General features: G+C 45.1%; 1 protein-coding gene across 1 annotated transcript in view; it reads left to right on the top strand.

Moving 5' to 3' along the window:
- Nucleotides 1–23073, top strand: part of EPG5 (ectopic P-granules 5 autophagy tethering factor) — a 140577-nt gene that overhangs the window by 18829 nt on the left and 98675 nt on the right. The window contains exons 3-12 of the mRNA XM_085846932.1: nucleotides 4151–4414; nucleotides 6220–6460; nucleotides 7407–7543; nucleotides 8294–8401; nucleotides 12682–12755; nucleotides 12873–12984; nucleotides 13685–13793; nucleotides 17629–17785; nucleotides 18021–18182; nucleotides 22882–23036. Of these exons, the coding sequence (XP_085703058.1) occupies nucleotides 4151–4414; nucleotides 6220–6460; nucleotides 7407–7543; nucleotides 8294–8401; nucleotides 12682–12755; nucleotides 12873–12984; nucleotides 13685–13793; nucleotides 17629–17785; nucleotides 18021–18182; nucleotides 22882–23036 (1519 nt within the window). The remainder of the gene's footprint in view (nucleotides 1–4150; nucleotides 4415–6219; nucleotides 6461–7406; nucleotides 7544–8293; nucleotides 8402–12681; nucleotides 12756–12872; nucleotides 12985–13684; nucleotides 13794–17628; nucleotides 17786–18020; nucleotides 18183–22881; nucleotides 23037–23073) is intronic.

Here is a 23073-nt window from a genome sequence, read left to right as displayed (position 1 = left end):
AACACGCCACGTGGGCTTCGGAGGGGGGGCAATGCCAGAGAGGGCAACCCCCCGCGTTGTAGGGAGCAGCTAGGCTCGGAGGCAGCCTGCAGGCCTGTGGGTGCCATGGTTAGAGTTCGGCAGAGGGGGAGTTTCTGCCAGTTGAGCCACGCTGCCCAGCCAGGAAATTGTGGGAGGGCACAAATTAAAATTTGAGTGCAAGGCCCAAATTTATAATGGACCCCAACACAGGCGACGGGAATCATGGTTTTTAGAACCGATAGTTTAAAAGTGTGAGGCGTTTTTGGAAAGCCCCGGGGTAGTTTAAGGTTAATGAATGTTAGGGTAGATAGGAGATGTACCCCTTCACACCATCCATCCCTTCGCTCGTTGTAGGCCGCTGGACTCACCTTGGTAGATCGCTGAACTCTGAGGAGGCCATTCTGAGGCTTTGTTGGGCCTCGAGACAGGACGCTAGTCTCTCCCTATTCCCCTCCAGAGAGGGAACGTAGGGGTTGGGAGTAGGCTAGGTTGACAGGATAGGTTAACCAGACAAGGACGATAAAGGGGGTGAGGGAGACAATTATAAAAATAATAAAAATAAAGAGGGGCTAGATTTTGTTGAGTTTTGTGGCAAATTAAGGGAGTGGGTATGGACAGAGACAGGCAAAGGCGATAGTGAGGGGGAGACAGTAGGCTAGGTCCGAGCCTGCCTTCAGAGCGGCCGGCACCACCGCACTCCCTCCAGACCTGATGGAACCACACCAGAGGCTGGCCAGCTTCACCTGCCGGCCTGTTGTGCTGCAGCTGCCTGTTCTGCATGGACTTGCCTTGCCATGCCTAGTTTGCCTGCCTCTGCCATGACCCCATGCCTGCTAGCCCTTGTTTGCATTTGCCCTTGTGTTCATCCATCATCATGTGCGCCAGGACCATCCAGTTTTGCGAGGACTGCCCTGCAGGCAGACCGTGCATCCATCATGTTAATTTGTTTTTGCGACAATCTCCATCCATTCCCCTGCATCAATGAACTTTGAAATGACTTTTACCTTCTCCCCTTTCAGATATCACAAGTCCTGGGCCATGGTTAAGTAATGGATAAGTTAAATGAAAATTGTAAATACGTGGAACCTCACCTGCATGTTTGTTTTAGCGCCGGCAATTTTAGTTAAGTTGTCCGAATGAGTCTGTGAGTTTGTTTAGTTAGCTACGCAGCGCATTAGGTTATTTATTTTTGGGACACTTGTAAAGAAATGTCACACTCAGGGATCCGAAGGTAGAACGTACTAGGGGAAAACTTACACATGCTGGTCACACGAAAATTTGACGACTCGGGACGAGTCTGTAAAAAGGGGAGGGGGTAGTGTTACGAATTTGGAATTTGATTGCACGTAACATACAGGTTCCTTTAGTCAGCTATGTCGATAAGTGCTTGTTCCCTAGAAAGCTCACTTTCCATTGTTTAAATGTTCAGAAATCCATTAGATGCGCTGCGGATCGATTTTATAGTTAGGAACGAAACAATGGAGACGTCCCTCCCCCTCGTCTGCGAAGAGGAAGAAGAACCCTGCCGTCCCGTGATTCATGATGTCAACGACTCCCACCCGTGGTTGAGCGGGCGATGGATCATGAGGGCATGAGTCACGCCGGGCGCGGAGGATGGGGGTGGAGAAGGATAAGGACGAGATCCTTTCTTTGTTCTTCAGTAGTAAGCTTTTTGCTTCGGCAGAGAGTAGTCACTCAGCAGACCTTTGGGTCCTGTTTGGCTTGGGTTAGGGTTGAGGCCTTCGGAAGCTTTTTGCTTCAGCTGGCTCAGTGAGCTTCGGCTGCGGCCTGGCTCAGGAGGAGGATTTTTGGAGGCTTTTTGCTTTGGTGGTTCAGTGGGCCTTCGGCTTCTGCTTGGCTCGGTAGACTTCTTGGAGAGCTGCTTTGTTTTGGAAGAAAGTCGAGCCGGTTGCTCGGCTCGAGCTGTGAATGGTGGCTTCTTCTTCTTCTTCTTCTTCTTGGTTCGTGGAGCTCTTTGTTCTCCGTTTGGTTCCTGGCTTGGTGCGATTCATCGGCCACTTCTTGGAGGTGGTTCCTTGGGGGAACGGCGCATCGACGGGAAGGATCGGCACATCGACGGGAAGGATCGGCGCCTTGTCTCACCAGCACGTGTTGAGAAGCGTGGGAGGATTCGCGGGAGCTCGGGAAGCATCGCGGCTCACGGCGATTGGATCCAGCTCGCTCTCGCTGGAGCCCGGGTCCGAACAACTTCAAGACCACACAAGGTGGAGAGGTTCGAGATAGGCTCTGGGTTTCAGCTCACCTGTCCTCCGAGCTGGAGCTCGTTATTAAAGGCCTCTACCACCATTTCGTGTGTGTGTGTGTGTGTGTGTGTGTGTGTGTGTGTGTGTGTGTGTGTGTGTGTGTGTGTGTGTGTGTGTGTGTGTGTGTGTGTGTGTGTGTGTGTGTGTGTGTGTGTGTGTGTGCGCGTGCGCGTTTGTGCGCGTGCGTGCGTGCGTGCGTGCGCGCGCGCGTACGTGTGTCCGTGGGCCCTTCTAATAAGTAGGAAATTGTTTAGTGCTTTGTGTGCTGCAAATGTTTGCATCGCATTTCGTAAAGTCGGTATGGTTCTTCTCTTACGTGCTTCCCTAGTTCCCCATTATTATTAATAAATACCCCAATTGTTAAATGTTTTCAGCTCGTTGCATCGATTCTTTCATTGACTGAGCATTTCGTGTGTTGGGGGTTAGAAAGCCGTTGGTTTGCCGTAAAAGGGGGACATTTGGACCGACGGTTCTCGGCGATTAAGCCGCTCGGAATCGCGCAAGGGACAGGCTCGCCTCGGCGGTTTGTTCTGTTTGAGTTCCATCGAGGGTGGAATACCCCGGTCGTTGGTTCACGGGGGTATTTAGGTACATTGAAGATTGGCAATCGACCCTACCCCACGTGATCTGCCCATTGGCTTATTTCGGTTCTTGTACAAGAACCCGTCGCTCGGACTTATCCGGGCGGTGATCTATATTCCGGGTGATCGGTCGGGCCGACTTGACTTGCGGCTCCGTTCAGAGCGGTCGGTTTGACGGCCGACCCCGGCACCGAAATATGTATGCATAAATTGTGTGTGTGTGTGTGTGTGTGTGTGTGTGTGTGTGTGTGTGTGTGTGTGTGTGTGTGTGTGTGTGTGTGTGTGTGTGTGTGTGTGTGTGTGTGTGTGTGCGTGCGTGCGTGCGTGCGTGCGTGCGTGCGTGCGTGCGTGCGTGCGTGCGTGCGTGCGTGCGTGCGTGCGTGCGTGCGTGCGTGCGTGCGTGTGTGTGTGTGTACATTGCTTTTTACCAATGAGTATTGCTCTTTTTTTTTCTTATTTTTTTGCGATCCTAATTTGACTGCCAAGGTTTCACTTACCTTGGCAGTGATATTCATATCTCTGCTGGCTGTGAGTCAGGGGTCAATAGATGTCTTGGTTGGGCCTGGGGAGTCATGGATTCACTAGATAATGGGGTGTTGGCGCTGCCGGTACCTGTGCGGGAGGACGAAAGTCCGAGTATTCAGGTCCTTGGTGCTTCCAGCCTTGCTTTATGGATGTGGGACTTGGACTCTGACCAAGGATCTGAGACGGAGACTTAATTCCTTTGATACCAGGTCTCTTCGGAGAATCCTTTGCTATCGCTGGTCGGACTTTGTGTCCAACGAGAGGTTGCTGGGAGAGACTCAAATGAGATTTGTTACCTGCATAGTTCATGAGCATCAGCTGCGGCTGTATGGACATGTGGCTCGTTTTCCTGACGCTGATCCTGCTCACCAGATTCTCTCATCGAGGGAGTCTCGTGAGTGGAGGCGGCCAATGTGCCGACCACGTGCCTTGTGGTTGCAGCAGGTTGATCGGCATCTCAAGGAGATGGGGATGGGCCAGGCATCTTCTTGGGGGATGGCCAGACGGAGGCCCCTGGAGTACCGCCGGAAAGTGGACGCAGCAACACGCTGCTCTGTCGCATCCTCCCATACTTGACCTGACCTAATTTGACTTCTGATTGGAAGATTTGATGGGATTTGCTTATTCGAGCTCATTATGTGATGCTACGGCTTTGGAAAAAATCTTCATTGGAAGTGTTCTTGCCACTGGGCTTGCGGTTTCTTTAGTCCTCGTAAGTGAAAAGAGAGGAATGGACTTGGCAACCTTTGTTTTCCTCAGGTGGAAGCGGAGCAAGCCTTCACTCGAGAACGCTTGCGTGTGCTTTGGCCTTACCCTTGGCAAGCAACAGTGGAGGCCCTTGAAGAACAGCTCCTTCCATTTTCTCGGCAGGAGAGCCATGAGCTGCAGGAATTGCTGGCAAACTACCTGCGCTGTCGCCGGCAGCTTGCACAAGCCCAGGACCAGCTGAAGTGCATGGAAAATCACAACCGTACTCTTAAGGACCGGTTGTGGGTTTTTTCCAATGAGCAGGTTGTTGGGCAGGTTAGTATGTTTGTGATTGTTCAAGATAATTGATTGCAAGGTTGTTCCAATACTGTACAAGTATGTAAAGTAGTAAAGGTGCCACAAACTACCGATATGTACAGTGCCTTCTGTTAGTATTCACACCCCTTGACTTTTGTCCCATTTTGTTGTGTTACAGCCTGAATTTAAAATGAATTGAATTGATTTTTTTTTTGTCACCAATCTACACAAAATACCCCATTATGTCAAAGTGAAAACATGTTTTTCGAAATTTTTACAAATCAATTAAAAATTTATAGCTGAAATGTCTTGTGTCAATAAGTATTCAACCCCCTGAGTCAATACTTTGTCGAAGCACCTTTGGCAGTGATTACAGCTTCAAGTCTTCTTGGGTATGTCTGTATCAACTTTGCACATCTAGATTTGGGGATTTTCCCATTCTTCCTTGCAGATTTACTCAAGCTCTGTCCAGTTGGATGGGGAGTGTCGGTGAACAGCAATCTTTAAGTCTTTCTACAGATTCTCAATCGAATGCAAGTCTGGGCCCCTAAGTGATTTTCAAATTCTTGTTCTGAAGCCATTCCAGTGTTGCTTTGGTTGCGTGCTGGGGTCATTGGCTTGTTGGAATGTAAATTTTCACCGCAATCTAAGATGTTTTGCACTCTGAAGCAGGTTCTTCTCAAGGATTTGCCTGTATTTGGCTCTATTCATTGTTCCCTCTATCCTTGCAAGTCTCCCAGTCCCTGCTGCCGAAAAGCATCTCCATAGCATGATGCTGCCACCACCATGCTTCACGGTGGGGATGGTGATAGATGGTGATGAGCTGTGCTCGGTGTCCACCAGATGTAGCGCTTTGCATTTTTGCCAAAGACTTCAATTTTCGTCTCATCAGACCACAGGATATTTTGCCTCATGCTCTCAATCTTTCCCATACCTTTTTGCAAACTCCAGGTGTGCTGTCATGTGCCTTTTTCTCAGGAGGGGCGTCTGTCTGGCCACTCTCTCATAAAGCCTAGACCTGTGAAGTGCTGCAGAGATTGTTGTCCTTCCAGCAGGTTCTCACATTCCAGCCAAGGAACTCTGTAGTTCTATCAGAGTGGCCATTGGGTTCTTGGTTACCTCCCTGACCAAGGTCCTTTCCCATTTGCTCAGTTTGGATGGACTGCCAGCTATAGAAAGAGTCTGGGTAGTTCCATATTATTTTTGTTTCCCAATGATGGAACCTACTGTGCTCTGAGAAACTTTCAACACTCTAAAAATCATTTTATACCCTTCCCCAGATCTATACCTCCTCACAATTTTATCTCGGAGTTCTACAGACAGTTCCTTGGACTTCATGGTAGAATTTCTGCTCTGACATGCACTGCCAACTGTGGGACCTTGTCTAGAAAGTTGTGTTTCTAAATTATGTCCAGTCAATTCATTTGGCTACAGGTGGACTCAATTCAAGTTGTAGACGAATTAAGGATGATCAAAGGAAATAGGATGTGTGTCGAAGCTCAATTTGGAGCATCATAGCAAAGAGGTTGCATACTTATTGAAGCAGGCAGGACATTTCAGTTTTTCATTTTTCATTAATTTGGGAAAAAAATTAAAAACATGTTTTCACTTTGTCATTATGAGGTTTTTGTGTAGATCAGTGACAAAAATTTAATGTAATCCATTTTAAATTCAAGCTTTAACACAGCAAAAATGTAAAAAAGTCAAGGGGTGTGAATATTTTCTGAAGACACTATAAATAATGTTTGAAGTTTAATTGCAACCTCTCCTCCTCTCCTCCTCTCCTCCTCTCCTCCTCTTCCCTCCAACTCCTTCAATGAAAGGGATATTGTGCAAATGGAGTTCATGTGAGTGGCGTACATCACTACCAAAGTGTTGAGATGGACAAAAGTGTATTTTCTGAACTTGGAAAGACACTCGAGGAGTGCTCGGAGCTAGTTCATCAAACGATGACCCTGCACGTGTACACGGCTGCCCTCTCACGTCTGCAGGCTGAATCGTATCTCTACAACATGCTTGAGAATATCCCAGCAATTTCTTCCATGTTTGGTACATCTTCGAAAGGCAAGCGCTCTCTCTCTCTCTGTCTCTCTGTCTCTCTGTCTCTCTGTCTCTCTGTCTCTCTGTCTCTCTGTCTCTCTGTCTCTCTGTCTCTCTGTCTCTCTGTCTCTCTGTCTCTCTCTCTCTCTCTCTCTCTCTCTCTCTGTCTCTCTGTCTCTCTGCCTCTCTGTCTCTCTCTCTCTCTGTCTCTCTCTCTCTCTCTCTCTCTCTCTCTCTCTCTCTCTCTCTGTCTGTCTGTCTGTCTGTCTGTCTGTCTGTCTGTCTGTCTGTCTGTCTGTCTGTCTGTCTGTCTGTCTGTCTGTCTGTCTGTCTGTCTGTCTGTCTGTCTGTCTCTCTCTCTCTCTCTCTCTGTCTGTCTCTCTGTCTCTCTGTCTCTCTGTCTCTCTGTCTCTCTGTCTCTGTCTCTGTCTCTGTCTCTGTCTCTGTCTCTGTCTCTGTCTCTGTCTCTCTCTTTGAGAATCCCTTTCACCTTTTTTACATGACAATTCATCAGCTTGTTTGTTTCTGTTCAATTCACCTGTTTGGAAGAACTGCTTTGGACTGATCATATCCCATATTATTTGTTCTATTTAATATCATGGGTGTGCGATTATGGTTTCGTCAATGGCTTTGGGTCCCTAATTTCGAGGTGCAATTAAAGGACTTGGTCATGATGAGATTACATGTTTGAACTCCTTGGATGCTAAAAAAAAACCTTTTTCCATCCATTGTTGAATATGATTACAGTAAGACCAAAGAAGCACTTACCTTGTCATGTGGTACGTTCGTTGAGCTCGCCTGAGATTTCTGGCCTTGGGTTATATATCCTCAACAGGGTGAAGTCAAAGTGTAATACAGTGCCAGCAGGGGGGTAATGCACCAGCAAGCTAGCTATCTTTTGTAGGGGAAGTTAAACCAGGTGTATCCCCTCTGGAAGTGAGAAATAATGTTACAACTGTTGTCCGTGCAGGCACAACCATTGCCGATTGCCTTCCTTCAGAGGTGTTGCAACTGAAGAAGTGCATCAGCGTGTTATTCAGCTTTTCCCGAAGACCCATTTCTGACCGACAGTTCACCGATGATATACGGGCCTGGCTCAGTCACCTGGTGATGTGATTGTGCCTCTCTTTTCATTTGAAAGTTTCTAAATGTCATTTCTGCTGTAATATCGTCGACAATCATATAGATGAACATCCCTACCTGCCAGTCCATGCATTTGTTTTCCTTTATTCCACACATATGCTTCATGATGTCAGTGCTCATTTGTCGATTTTGTTTGTTGTATTTCACAATTAATTTGAAAGATGAGAAGCCTCGCATGAAAGCTCAGTTGATTGATGAAAATGCATGCTGATCTTTTGGTCACGTCCAAAATGGTGACTGAGTCCAGAACACCCTTCCATTAGCACACCAGCACAGCATGTGCCTTGCGATGCGATACCCTGCTCCAACCTTTCAGGAGATACCACATAGGACTGACCATACAAGTTTCTCTCCTCTTTGTAGCACTTTAGGAGAGAAAAGGTTTGCATCTTATGCAGCTAATTACAGTGGCTATAGAGCTCTTCCCTCTCAAAGTCTGTGAATGTTGAGTTTATGGAAAGAAAAACGAGGCTCATTTTTGGAATGATGGTAAACAAATGCATGCTCCAGCAGTCCAGCTGATCAAGGTGTGCTGAATGTAATGATCACAGCTTTTAATGTAATGAGAGTGGTACGTAAAAGTGCCGTTTGTCTTCCTGAGGTAATATTTCCAAAGAATCTCTTTTAAGGTTTGTTTTCGATCTTGAAAGATACACTCACACATGTGGATGAATATTTTAATGATTGTGCATTGTCCGTGAAATTTCCTATTAGGTGAGCGTCCTGCATTGCATCCGCAATGCCAGTCACGAGGTATTTTTGCTGTACCACCTGTTGCGTCTCCCAGCTGGCCTGGCGGTGTGGGCTGTGCCTTTTCTACAGGTACATGGCATTCTCCCACTGGATTTATATTATCGACCTCATTATTATTATTACCTCTGCCACCGAAGGTGAAGGAGGTTATGTTTTCACCCCTTTCTGTCTGTTTGTTTGTCTTGTTTGTTTGTGTGCAGGATATCTCAAAAAGTTGTGGACAGGTTGGGTGTGTGACGAGGATGAACTGATTTAGATTTTGGTGAAGATCCAGATCTGGATTCGGCTAGTGATTCTTCACCATTGAGAGAAAGGGCCAAAAACGATATATAGCACAATATCTCAATAGATTGTGGATGGATTCGGATGAAACTTGGTGGACATGTGTGTGCAACGAGGAAGACTTACTTGGTTCAATTTTGGTTAACATCCAAATCCAGATCCGGATCTTATCATTTTTTTTTCAGTGATTCTTCACCATTGAGAGATGGGGCTAAACTAATATGTACCATGATATCTCAAAAAGTTGCGGACGGATTTGGACGAAACTTGGTGGACAGGTTGGTTGTGTGGCAAGGACGAATTGATTAGATTTTGCTGAAGATCTGAATCCAGATCTGCATACAATCATTATTTAATTCTCAAAGTGATTCTTCACCATTGAGAGAGCCAAAATCTATATATATATATATATATATATATATATATATATATATATATATATATATATATATATATATATATATATATATATATATATATTTTAACCTCTGCCATCGAAGATGGACGGAGGTTACTGTTTTCACCCCTGTTTGTTTGTTTGTTTGTTTGTGAACAGTATTATGGAAAAACTCCTTGACGGATTTCGACGAAACTTGGTGGGGGGGTTAGGTATGGTCCAAGGATCATGCCATTAGATTTCGGACTTGGTACAAAGTCCAATATGGCCGCTATGGCAGGCATTTTGAAAATATATTTGAATTTTTGTTTTTGCATTTCTACATGTTTTTAGTGATTTCCAACCCCCCCTCCCCCCAAAATAAGTTGTTAGAGAAAAAAAAACGGAAAATTTTGCAAGTTTAAAAAAAAAAAAATTTAGATTTTATTTGAAAAATATTTGAATTTTTTTTTGTATTTCTACATGTTTTAAGTGATTTCCAACCCCCCCCTCACCCCTCCCAACAAAATTTAAATGTTGGAGAAAAGAACTATAACTCTGTCAGCACTGTTGATGTCATATTTAATGAATAAGATATAAGGTTCACTTGAGTGACCCAGCAGTATTGGCGGCGGATGTTTTGCACTCTACCGAGTGCTCCCCCTCTAGTTCAAAAATGTATTCGGCCCGATATGTTCTCGTGGATCAGGCATTGCGTGATGGAGTTATGTTCTCGACCGAGTACCCTTCTACTTGGTGCTGTTTTCATCTTTACCTTTTTTTAAAATAACATGATTCAAGAGACAAATAGTTAGATAAGTTCATATTATTGAGATATACTGGAATATGTCACAGTCTTTCCCTGAGAATGAATGTGTGGATGATCTTGAATAATGGAAGCAACACCCAATACCAAATAAAGAATACAGAGATGTTTATTTTGGTGGAAAAAAGTAAATATATGTATAATGTATATATACTGTTCGAGCACTTGTCCATGCAATATATGGGATGGATCTTTTATCTTCTTCCCCTTTTTTGTTTTTTTTGCTTTTCTTATTATTTACCCACAAATCGCTTTGCTGACGGGTCAATAAAGTGGGGTGGGGGGTGGAGAAAGAGGGAGGGAGAGAGAGAGGAGGCAGGTGTAGTGTGAGAGGAAGAAGGTGGGATTAGGTGGGTGGTGGGGAGAGCGCCACCTCACCAAATATTGCAATTCGCTGCGGGAGGGAGGGTGCGTAAGAGACACGCGCGCACACACGCACACGCACACACATACACACACACACACACGCACACACACACTGACAGAGATGTGGGAGGTGAGTGCTGCATTTTATGAGGAGGGGACAGAATGAGAGAAAAGGGTGGAGGATAGGAGGAGGAGGAAAAAAAAAGACAGGTGAGGGGTGGAGGTGGGGTTAGCAAAGAGAATGATGTGAGACGCTTGATTCACCGAACACAAAAAAACCTCCAAAAAAACTTATCAGAACAGCTGTACACACAACGACACAACAGAGTTTATAAAGTAATCCGCTGGCACATCTGCAAAAACTTTAATATTCCAGTTCCAGAAAATTTGTGGGGAAAGGAACCAAAAGCAATCACTGAAAACATTGAAGTACCGCTCACGTACGACCTTATGATCCCATCAGGCGTGAACATCAAAAACAAAGCATTGTGACCAGATATCATACTTGGGTGCAAAAAAAAATAGAAGAAGGCATTGCTAATTGAGGTGTTAATACTGGTGATTTTGGACTAACGATGCAGAAATCAAGAAAATGACCAAATACCACGACCTCAAGCATGAAGTGAAAATATCCTGCGAAAGTGAAAAGAGCTGAAGAATGCCAAAGTTGTTCCAGTGATGACGAAGAACTCATGGGAATGATGAATAAGAACCTCACAGAGGTATTAAAAACCATCCCTGGGAATATCACGACAAACGAACTACAGTTGGAAGCCGTCCTGGGCTCAGTAACAACCTGAAGAGAGCCCTCGGCATAAAACTTTGAAAACAGGAAACTTCACAGCTTGGTCCGTGAATCATGTCCCCTTACCAAAGTGAAGGTGGATACCTTGAGCCCACACTTGGAGGACTCCATTCCACATTCTGAAACCCACATATGTACACACACACACACACACACACACACACACACACACACACACACACACACACACACACACACACACACACACACACACACACACACACACACACACACACACACACACACACCCTGTTATTAGCGTAGATTTTTCTTAAACAATTCCAGGACCGCCACACGTCCACACCATGTCCAATTATTTATTTACTTACCGTAAACTATTCCACGACCGACACACTGGCACCAATTATTTATTTATTTACCTTAAACTATTCCACGACTGACGCACCGTCTCAAATTATTTATTTATTTACCGTAAAGGATTCCAGGACCGACACTTATTGAGTCCGGACGATATCCGATCCTAAAAAGCGAAATAATATTTCAATGATATACTTTAATTATTCCGTGAAAGTAGATCATGGAAAATCGTCTCATATAATACATGAAATTGCTCCAAACTCCTAATTTGAAAACTATAGTACTTACAAAAGCGATGTACACAACGATTCATAGCTATAATGAACAGGCATTCGAGTGATTGCGTTAAATCGTATAGCTCAATGAAGCTGGTTCCTTGAAATAAACTTTGCAGAAAATCCTCCATTTTGTCTGCTTGTCTGTGTACGTGTCACGTGGTACATCAGTTCGAGGTCCGTGCAAGTGCTGTTGTTTTTTGAAAACGTCATTTTTTAATTTTTTTTCACCAGATTTGGTTTGATTCCCTGAAGAGGCACCTCGCGAAACGTCCAAAAATATAGACAGATCAGGCAGACGCTATGGATAGCAGTCCCTCTGGGGGATAGGGTGCGAGATCTTGCAGTTACAGTGAATGCATTAAATCATACAGCTCATTGAAGCTGGTTAATTTTGTTATGTTCCTAAATTTTTGTTTACTCTATATAATTCTCCAAACAGTAGAAAAAGATGTTTAATGCTTTGGAAATTTCACATTTTCTTGTGTATGTATAGAGGGAGCATAGCCTTGCTTGCATAAAGTAAATAGGTGTGTCGGCTTAGTAATAAGACTCGTTATTTCTTTAAATTATCAGATTTTTATATATATTTTTTGTATACCTTGTCGAGGCTCGAATGAGAGCGAACACACAACGCACAGCAAGGGGGCATGAGACAAGAGGGGCAGGAGTGGCAGGGACAAAACAGTGGGGAACGGACACATTAGGAGATCTGTGGAAGGGAGAGAGAAGGGACGGGGAACATGGGGAAGAGAAGATGGACATTACAGGGACTTTCAGGAAGGAAAGCAGGGGAATTGAAGGAAGTGGGCTTGGGTGGATTATCCGGGGTAGAAAAGATCAAGGATTTGGATGGGGGATGATAAGAGGTGGTGGTGAACAGCTGTTTTGAAAGCCTGGAGGGAAGAATGGGAAAGAATAGAGTGATGGAGTTTATTCCAAAGGCGGGAAAAAAGAATTTTTTAATTACACTTTATTTACAGATGTGATGAGGTGTTACTTTTTTCATAGAACATTGTTGATGAAATAATTAAATTATATCAAGTTATCTTGATTTTTATCGTTTATGGAAGAATGGCCTCGTTTTTTTGTTGTTGTTAGATCCGAATGGATCGTGAATGTTCAAGCATCGATCACTTTATGGAACCACTGGCAATGTTTATGTCACCCGTAAGGTAAGTGTTGTTAATGGACTTTTTTTTCTTGTTAAATTTAAGTTTTCTCGATCATTTTTCGCTTTTTTAAATTTTTTTCATTTTGAATAATGTGATTTTCTTTATTTCAATTCCCAGAAATCGCATCGATTTCCTGTGCTTGATGAACACAGACACCAGTCGAAGCTCCAGCAATGAGAAGGCAGTACAGTCGGGCAATTGGACTCTTGTGGATGAAGCTGGGGAGGAAGTGGGTTATTTGGTTATTTTAAGGTTTTTTGTGTTTGGTATCTCCGTCACCGAAGATGGTTGGATGTTATGTTTTCAACCGCATCTGTCTCTGTCTGTCTGAGCAGGATATCTCTAAAAGTTATGGATGGATTTGGACGAAATGTGGGGGAGAGGTTGGGTGTGTGACGGAAGAATTGATTGGATTTTGGTGAAGATCCAGATCTGGATTGGAGAATTTTTCAATTTTCAAAGTGATTCTTCACCATTAAGAGATGGAGCCAAAACGATATACAGTATAGCGTGATATCTCAAAACATTATTGACGGTTTATTACAAAACTTGGTGGATGAGTTGGCGGCAAGAACAAGCCGATTAGATTTTGGTTAAGGTCTGGATGCAGATCCGGTCTATCAGTGGGATACAAAATGTAAACTGCTCGGCCTGGCGGAGGTATGCGCTCCACCGAGTGCCGTTCTAGTTTGTCTATGGTGTAATTTTTTTTAATAACCATGCTTTTAATTGGCATTGGTATTTCATTTTTTTTCATCATTTTTAAATTTAGTTATTATGTGTGGTGTGAGATTGAAAAAGGTCTAAAGGGATGCACTTTGGTTTTTTTTTTTTTATATAAAAAGTGTCCTGTATGCTGTTGCACATCCAAGGTGATGCACAAACATTTTCCAGGGATTAACATTTGGTCATGCTCATTCTACCTGCAGGATGAAAGTGATGAACAAAGCTGGCATTTGCTCGATGAAAACGACCTGCTCTGCTTGTACTCTCAGTTTCCCTTTCATGAACTACTTCAACACTTGCTTGGAATCCAAGGTATGTTTTGCTACTACATAATGGTTGAAATCAACCGGACTTTGAATGAGGTATGTTAACCGCCATGGGAAGCAAGGAAAAGCTTGCGTTTTTGGCATTAACCCTTCATCAAAGCAAAAGCGGGGTTAATTCCTGAAACGTCACTTCCTGGTTAGCATACAGGTCAGGTCATGTATGGGAGCATGTGCCAAAGCAGCGCGTCTCTGCATCCACTTTCCGCTGGTACTCCAGGGGCCTACGTCTGGCCATCCCCTAGGCAGATGCCTGGCCCATCCCCATCACCATGAGATGCTGATCAACCATGAGACATGTGGTCGGCCTGTTGGCCTCCTCTACTCACAAGGCTCCCTCATTGAGAGCATCTGGTGAGCAGGATCAGCATCAGGAAAATTAGCCACATGTCCATACAGCGAGCCACAGCTGATGCTCACGGACGATACAGTTAACAAATCTCATCTGAGTCTCAGCAACCGCTCGTTGGATACAAAGTCCGACCAGCGATGGCCAATGATTCTCCGATGAAACATGGTACCGAAGGAGTTAAGTCTCCATCTCAAATCCCTGGTCAGAGTCCAAGTCTCACATCCAGAGAGCAAGACTGGAAGCACCAAGGACCTGAGGACTCGGACTTTCGTCCTCCCGATAGGTACCGGCAGCGTCACACCCCATGATCCAGTGAATCCATGACTCCCAGGCCATACCCAGATGTCTATTGACCTCTGGCTCACAGCCAGTGGAGACGTGAGTATCACTGTCAAGGTAAGTGAATCTCTCCGTGATCTGAACATCCAAGACATCCAAGATGTCATTGAAAGCCTGGATCTTAGTTTTGATTGAGGAAACCTGTAATCCAAGTGGCTCCCACTCCTCATTCAACACCTTGAGGGCCCTCAAAAGGATATCCAGATTCTCCACAATGATGACTGCATTATCTGTGAAATCAAGATCAGAGATCTTGACACTCCCAAGTGATGCACCGCAGCTTGATCTCTCCAACATCATCCCCAAAATTCAGTCCATACAAGCGCTGAAACGTGTGGGGGCCAATACACACCCCTGACGAACTCCAGTAACAACTGGAAATAAGTGAATGATGAAACCACAGCACTCACCACCAGAGTATAATTCAGGCATTAGGTTAATCGGTTTTTGTGGCACCCCATGAATTCCAAGAATTCTCCAGAGGGCATCGCGATTCACTGAATTGAACGCTTTACAGAGATCAACATAGGCTGCAAGTAACCCCTGCCGAAACTCTCATCTACGTTCGGTGAGGACCCGAAGAGCAATGATACGGTCAATAGTTGACCTCTTTGGTATAAGACCTGGCTGCTCTGGGCACTGGTGCTCAAGCAGATGGTGGCGAATCCCGTCAATAATTAAACGAGCAAAAATCTTGCCCGGCACTGAGAGCAGGGTCACCCCTCGGTCGTTGTTGCAGTCCTGGCGATCACCCTTCCCTTTCCAGAGGGGCAACAAGGTCCCTTTTGCAGTCAGTTGGGATGATGTCTGTGTTCTAAACTAGAGCACAAAACTGCATGCAACGACACGAGTACAGAATTTCCACCAGCCTTGAGAAGTTCAGCATGGATGCCACAGATCCCAGGAGCTTTACCCCATTTTATCCGGTTCACTGCAGCCTGTGTTTCCACAAATGAAGGACGATCACAGTTGATTGGAGCATCAACAACAGGAATAGTGATACTGCTGACATCCAACTCAACAACTGGTGGGTCAGCCTTGTTCAGCCGCTCAGTCACCAGCCCAGCAAGCCTTCACTTCGGACTTGTCTGTCAAGAACCCACCACCCTCTGCTTCTAACTGCAGTGCACTGATGGACAGGCTTGGAGGGATATAATGCACAAATTCCCCTGTAAGCAGGACGACAATCACTTGACCACAGGTGATGCACTACCCCCTCACAGATTCCTCGCACATAGGCTTCCTTGTCCACCCTCAGCGCACATAGTTTTATTCCTCAACTCACTGAACAGTTCAGCTCTGCCATTGAGCCTGGCCCTGTGACTTTGGTCAATGGTATCCAGTGTTCCTTGAGAGGCAAATTTCTTCTTTGCCCTCCGGTGAGTTCCAACACCTCCACCGGCAACAACAAGGGTGGTAGTCTTGAAGGCACTCCACAACTTTTCAGGACTCCCCAAATCCCCATTCAGCCTGTTCGCAAACTCCTCGGGTACCCTCTCCTCCTTTAATTTGCCAACATTCAGCCTAGGCTGGGATGGTACCATTCTCCCGGATTTAAGATGCAACTTCAGAGTTGCTACAACAAGCCTGTGGTCAGTATTGAGGAGCAGAGCACTCCGGTAGACCATGCAGTTCTGGATCATCCTCCAGTGACCATCAGCGAGCACATGGTCAATCTCCTTTGCCATGTCACCAACGTTGGAAAAGCCAACCAAGTCCAGCGATGAGCCTGTGGGCGTTGCAACCATAAACCAGCCACCCTCAGTCCACGACTTCTTGCAAGGTCAAGGAACTTGGTGCTGTTTTGGTTCACAGTCCAGACCTATGGAGACCAACACATGGCTCATAACCGTCCCTATCAGTTCCAGTCGATGCATTGAAATCCCCCAAGACTAGAAGACTATCTCGCCTGGGACACTGATCGACCACAGACTCCAGCGCGGCATAGAATGTATCCTTCACGGTGAGATCACTTGCCTCAGTCAGAGCATATACAGAGACCAGGGAAACGACAACCAAGGAGTGACGAATCCTTCGTCTCATAATACACTTGTTGACCCGTGTTACCTCAATTATCATGGGAGTCAGCTTATTGGACACAGCTGCAGCAACTCCTTGGGCATGGTAACCATCAGTGACCAGAGCAATAGGTGTAACCACCCGCCATGATCTCGCCACTATCCGGTCTCCAAACCTCAGAGAGTGCTGCAATACCGATGTTCAAATGCTGGAGCTCAGATGATAACAGAGACAGGTGATCATCCTCTTCAGGATAGGACATTCCAGGCACCCACCCGAAGGGACCGCCTCGAGTTAACCCAAGGAGACCTCATTCTGGTAGACAACACCTCGGCACCACTCCACCGCAATCTGATCAAGGAAGTTTACCCCATGCTTTTTCTCCTATTAAAGAAATGGGGGTCCAGAAGGCTTTGCCACAATCCCGATGGATTTTGCAGGATGAAGTGTTTTACGGTGGCCAGGTGCAAATTCTGCCACCATCCTCCTTGAAAAAGTAACTCAACTGCAAGAGGCCCTCCGCAGACACAGTTGGGCACTAGATTATGGATGGCTGTTGGCTCACAAGGAGCTCCTCCACCCTTTGCCAGGTTTTGTTTTTATTCCTGCTGGGTGTCCATGTCCATACACCCTCCTCACCAGGAAAACTGGTCGGGGAGATGGTTTCGTTGCTGACAACCCTACCATGAAAGAGGTTACTACAGGTTTACATACCTCAATCAACATTCTGTATGTCATCCATCGTTGTTACTTCTACCTGTCCACTCATGCAGATTGGCACTAATCTTCATCAGCAAGATTAGTTCTTCATGCTTTGTTATTATATAACTTGTAATTTGGGGGAAAATTATCTAAACAACATATATCATTATTTGCATTGAGCAATGTCGTATGCACAAAATAATTATTGTATGATGTCGTGTCTGGAAATAATAATGTTCAGGCAGTTGTGGATAGTCACCACTTTCCCACTCTACTCATACCTTCATTCTCCCACCAACTCCTTCCCCCTTCCCCTCTCCCCACTACGTTACTCATCGACCAACCACCCTTCTGGGTATTTCATTTCACAACATCTTCTAACCCTTGATAGTAGTTTCAATGTTCCTCCCAGGCAATGATCCATGCACCTTTCAACAATCTTCAAGTGCTGAAATTATGCTGCTCTTCGCCCAGAGCAACGCCATACTCGATGTGCTGGCCAAGGGCTTGGAAACCTTTAACCGGGCACGCTACAGGCAGCTGGTGAAGCGAATTGGGCATACAATGAGGTAGGACAAGACCTTTGGCTCCATGCCTGCTTTACAGATGCTGAAATACCCTGTAGTTTTAGATATTCCAGGTGTTGTGTGAAGATTCTTCTTTAATATCCCACTGATTAGGAGGTATGACTTCGCTCTGGTATTAACTATCTGGAGGGATGTGTATGGATGAAACGTTTCCTGGAATAAGTGGTATACAAAAAAAATCTTCAAATCTTTGTTGCTGCATTGTTTCATGCCACAGGTTGATGGTCTCGTGTGTTAGCGAGCGTTGGCAGAGCTTTTTGACGGTGCTGCGCAATGCCGGAGCAAGTGAGCTGCTTCGTCCTTACAGCCTACAGAAACTGCAGGCTGAATTTGATGAACTATTTGTGCGGACAACTTTCCTGGTGTTCAAAGCAAAGCGGTAATGATTGTATAGTCTTGCTTATCACTCATTCTGGTCCCATAAACTCGCAGTCAAGCGTAGCCCTTGCATACGAGATCATTTTACTTTTATAATCTGAATATGCACCAACTTTATCACCCATTTTATAATTGGCAGGATAGCTCAGTTGGTAGGTTGCTCACCACAGAGTTGTCTAATCTGGGTTCCATTCTCAACGGTGTTAGATTTGACTAAAAACTGCTGTTCTGATGCAATGTCACCAGGGGCACTGCATCTTGGTGAATGCTTCCCTGTGGATAAGCAAATTAAGATGTCTATTTAATTGGCTTTTCAACGGTAGATGCTAACGAATTTGCTGCTGTCTTGAAAAGATCAGGCCACTGTTGCTGTTACCCTGGCTAAATATGCTGCCTGATGTTTGTTGTGTAGTTCCCACTACCTGTTGCATATGAGATTGCTGCAGAACAAGTATGTGTGTATATATATATATATATATATATATATATATATATATATATATATATATATATATATATATATATATATATGCATTACTCTGATCCTGTGCCAAATGCGGCTCATTGTCAGAAACAAACTTTGCGAGAGTATCTGTGTTGTAGTTTGTGTCACGGAACCATTCTGTACTCATGGTTACGCTTTCAGACCTATTAGAAGAGGGAAGTCCCCACTTAGTTAAATCTTTCCCGCTCATGTATAATACCAAATCTTCAATGTATATCAGAGCCTCATTGAACATATCTGGTGTGTACTGGATACGGTATAATATACATACGGTAATTTTTGCATAGGCCTATACACTATAAATAAAGGTTGATCGACTTATGATTGGTCGGTCGGAACCGATCGTGGTCGTAAGTCGACGACTACCTGTATGTACAATAAAATATGACTTGTGTTAATCATGCATTAAAAGAGGCGTTTGTTGATGTGAATAGGGCCTATGATAAGTGTGTCGAATGCACAAGTCATAATTCGGAAACGGGAATTCGGAATTAACAGTAGCACTTTTTTTCATTCTATTGCAAATGGCATTGGCCCCATGTCAATCGGCTGAACTTGAAAAATTAACGTTACGAAAAGTGTCGAATGCATAAGTCATAATTCGGAAACCGGGAAGTTGGAAGTCATTGTCTTCAATTGACTGTAGTATTAATTTCTCATTCTCTAGCAAATTCCGTTGGTCCCATGTCAATCGGCTGAACTTGAAAAATTAATGTTACGCAATCAGGTGATGACATCATAATTCGGAAACCGGAAGTCGGAAGTACAATTCTTTTACCTCGGTACACTCCCGGGTACATGTTCTGTCAGCATGTGAAGTTTGGTGAGGATCAGTCGAGTACTTTTCGCGTGCATAGGTCACAGACAAACACACACACAGACACACAGACAGACACACTTTCAAATATATATATATATATATATATATATATATATATATATATATATATATATATATATATATATATATATATAGAAAAAATATATATATATATATATATATATGCCTGGTGTTGGCGCAGTGGTTAGGGCAGCGGCTTGGGATCCAAAAGGTCCTGAGTTCAAGCCCCGTTGGGCCACTGTATTAATACACCAGGGGGTCGACTCAGCCTGTCATCCTTCTGAGGTCGGCGAAGTGAGTACCAGTGTACTGGGCCGGTGTATACCCCGGTTAAAATAGGTGTACCATATCAGCACGCCACTCAGTTCCCGAAGCTTCTTCCATGCACATCTCACTCCAGCAACCATCGAACGGTCTGATCCACCTTCTCTCTTCAGCATGTCTCCAAGATAGCAAAATGTTTTCACACCTTCCAGCTTCACACCATCTCCAAGATCCAACTCAACAATTCCTTCATCTGCTGCTCCCTCGATGCACACCTTACACTTGAATGTAGCTGCCACACTGGTTAATGACCCTCTCACCCCACTACATTTTCGATGAACCCATTCAGCACACATTGTACACTGAATGGAGTTCACTCCGACACCCTTCCTGCACACAGCACATGGCCACTTCCCAGTCCTTTCCACCTCGCCACATGCTTTACCACTTGCCATCACCTTCGTCTTTCCGATATTCACCTTCAAACCTTTTGCCTCCATACATTCCTTCCACTTGTTCATCTTCTCCTTCAATCCATCCATACTCTCTGCAATCAACACCAGATCATCTGCATACAGCAGCTCCCACAGTAAACCCTCCTTTACCCTCCGAGCCAGCACCTCCATCACAACTACAAATAAAGTGGACTTGGTACCGACCCCTGGTGCACTCCTACCCTCACCTCAAACTCACCACTGTTCCCATCCTTCGTCCTTACAGCTGTGCGTGCTCTCTCATACATTGCCATCACTACTCTGATCAACCATTCCTCCACTCCTAACTTCCTCAATGCCCATGTCATAACTTCATGTGGAACCCTATCAAATGCTTTCTCTAGATCAACAAACCCAAAAAACAACTTCTTCCTCTTCTCCATGTACTTCTCCTGCAACTGCCTTACAATAAAAATTGCATCTGTCGTTCCTCTTCCTGGCATAAATCCAAACTGCATTTCATCAATCTTTACCTTCTTCCTTATCCTCTTCTCCAACACCCTTTCCAATACCTTCATTCCATGCTCCAATAACTTTATTGCTCTATAGGAGCCACAGTCCAGAGGGTCACCTTTCCCCTTGTACAGAGGGACGAGGGTACTCAGTTCCCAATCCACTGGAATGTGGCCTTCTTTCACCACCACATTACAGATCTCTGTCATTCTCTTCACACCCCAACTTCCCGCTGCCTTCAACATTTCTCCCACAACTCCCGTCGGCCCTCCTGCTTTTCTACTCTTCATTGCTCTTAGAGCTTCCTCAACTTCCTTCTCAGTTATCTTCTCTGCTGGTCCTAAAACTGGGTTACTCTCGATGTTGCTATCCCAGTCATTTTCTACATTCAACAGCCTTTCCATATATCTCTTCCATCTTCCTTTAATTCCATCTGAGTCCACAACGATTTGTCCCACTTCATCCTTCAAGCAACTCACCCCCGTCACATCAAATCTCTCTCTCTCTCGCTATCTGCTTTGCAATCCTGAATACCGCTCTCTTACCCTCCTCCGAATCCAAGCGTTCTCTGAACATTTTCCTATGGGCCTCCTGCGCCTTTGCTACCTCTTTCTTTGCAGCCTTCTTGGCTACCTTATAACTTTCATGTGCAGCCTCTTCTTCCATCGTATCCTTTGCCTTTTGCCATTCCTTGAACTTCTTCCTCTTCTCTTCAATCGTCTTTCCAACTTCATCACCCCACCACCATGTTTCCGAGTGCCTCGGTGGTCCTTTTGTCCATCCACATACCTCACCAACGGCTCCCAATAGACTAGCTTTCATTGACATCCAACCACTTTCAAGCTCAACCACATCATCCTCAACCATACTCAGCCTCTCTCTTAATGCTTCCTTCACTGTCACCTCTTTCAACCTCCACACCACCTTCATCCTCGGTTGGTACTTCACACGCTGAATTCTCCTGGCACCTTTCACCCTTATATCGCAGATATCCTTTATACCTTATACCAGGTGGTGCTGCGAAACAGTCTCCTCCCGTGGGATCACCTTTGTGTCCCAGAGGTTTCCCCTATCTCGCCGACGCACCATCAGGTAGTCACTGGTTGTCGTCGACCCACCTGACGTGTATGTAATAAGCTTATTATCCGCTTTCTGGAATTGAGTATTACAAATCAACAAATCAGCTCCATCAGCAAACTCCAAGATCCTTTCACCTTCTCCATTTCTCACACCATATCCAAAACCATCTGGACTCCTTCCCACATGACCATTCAAGTCTCCTCCAACCACAACAACTTCCTCATCTTTCACATTTTCCATCAACTTCTCCATTGCACACCAGAACATGTTCTTCTCTTCATCGCTTCGACCGACCTGCGGGGCATATCCCGAGATGACGTTCACCAAGAGCTTTCCGATCACGATTCTCACCATCATCAACCTTTCACTCACTCTAGTCACACTCACTACACTGTCTACAAAATCCTCAGAAAACATGACACCAACACCATGCACGCCTTCTGGGCACCCTTGCCACATAAACTTGTACGTCTGCCCCTGCCTACCCTTCACCATTCTCACACCACTTCCCTTCCACCGTGTCTCCTGCACACAACATATGTCCACTCTTCTTCTGACCAATGTTTTAACCACTTCTCCAGATCTCCCTGTCATTGTCCCTACATTCCATGTACCAAACCTCAGAAACCAATCTCCACGTGGGGCATCAGACGATTGGTCATCATAAATGGAAAAATTTCCTCCCTTGCTTTGATCGGGTTCCCCACCTTGAGTTTTAACGAGAGGGGGTGAGGACCCCCACGGGGTACTTCGGGCTGTACCCTGCCCATCAGTTGTACTCATCATGGTTTCCTTTTGAGGCGATGTTTTTTATGGCCGGATGCCCTTCCTGACACCAACCCTTTTAGTCGCCTTTTACGACACTCAGGGATACGGTGTACCTATTCTGACCAGGGTACACACCGGGTATCTTAAAGGGACAATTGGTAGGAACACAAAATAATGAGATTATTGCTGCCAAAGATATGCAGAACACTGGAATATTCTATCTTTAGATTTTCCTTGTATAGGTACTTCAATGGGTATCTGAGTTTCTTCTTTGTTTGTTCCTGTTCCACTACAGCTTAGGAGTTTGGCAGTTCATGGTAGAGATGCCGTATTCCACACTGTCTCGTTCCACTGGTTGGCGCCTCCTCTACAGCATGCACCACGCTGAGAGCGATGACCTAGATACTTGCACGCGGCTCGACCTCACCAAATGCAAGAAGGAATTACAGGGTCAGCGACTCATCGCCAATACACCGTGACCATTTTA

Source organism: Eptatretus burgeri, chromosome 11 (genome assembly GCF_056783735.1).
Source record: "Eptatretus burgeri isolate ZD-2024b chromosome 11, Ebu_testis_v1, whole genome shotgun sequence".
Classification (NCBI taxonomy): domain Eukaryota; kingdom Metazoa; phylum Chordata; class Myxini; order Myxiniformes; family Myxinidae; genus Eptatretus; species Eptatretus burgeri.
This window is presented reverse-complemented; position numbering and strand designations above follow the sequence as displayed.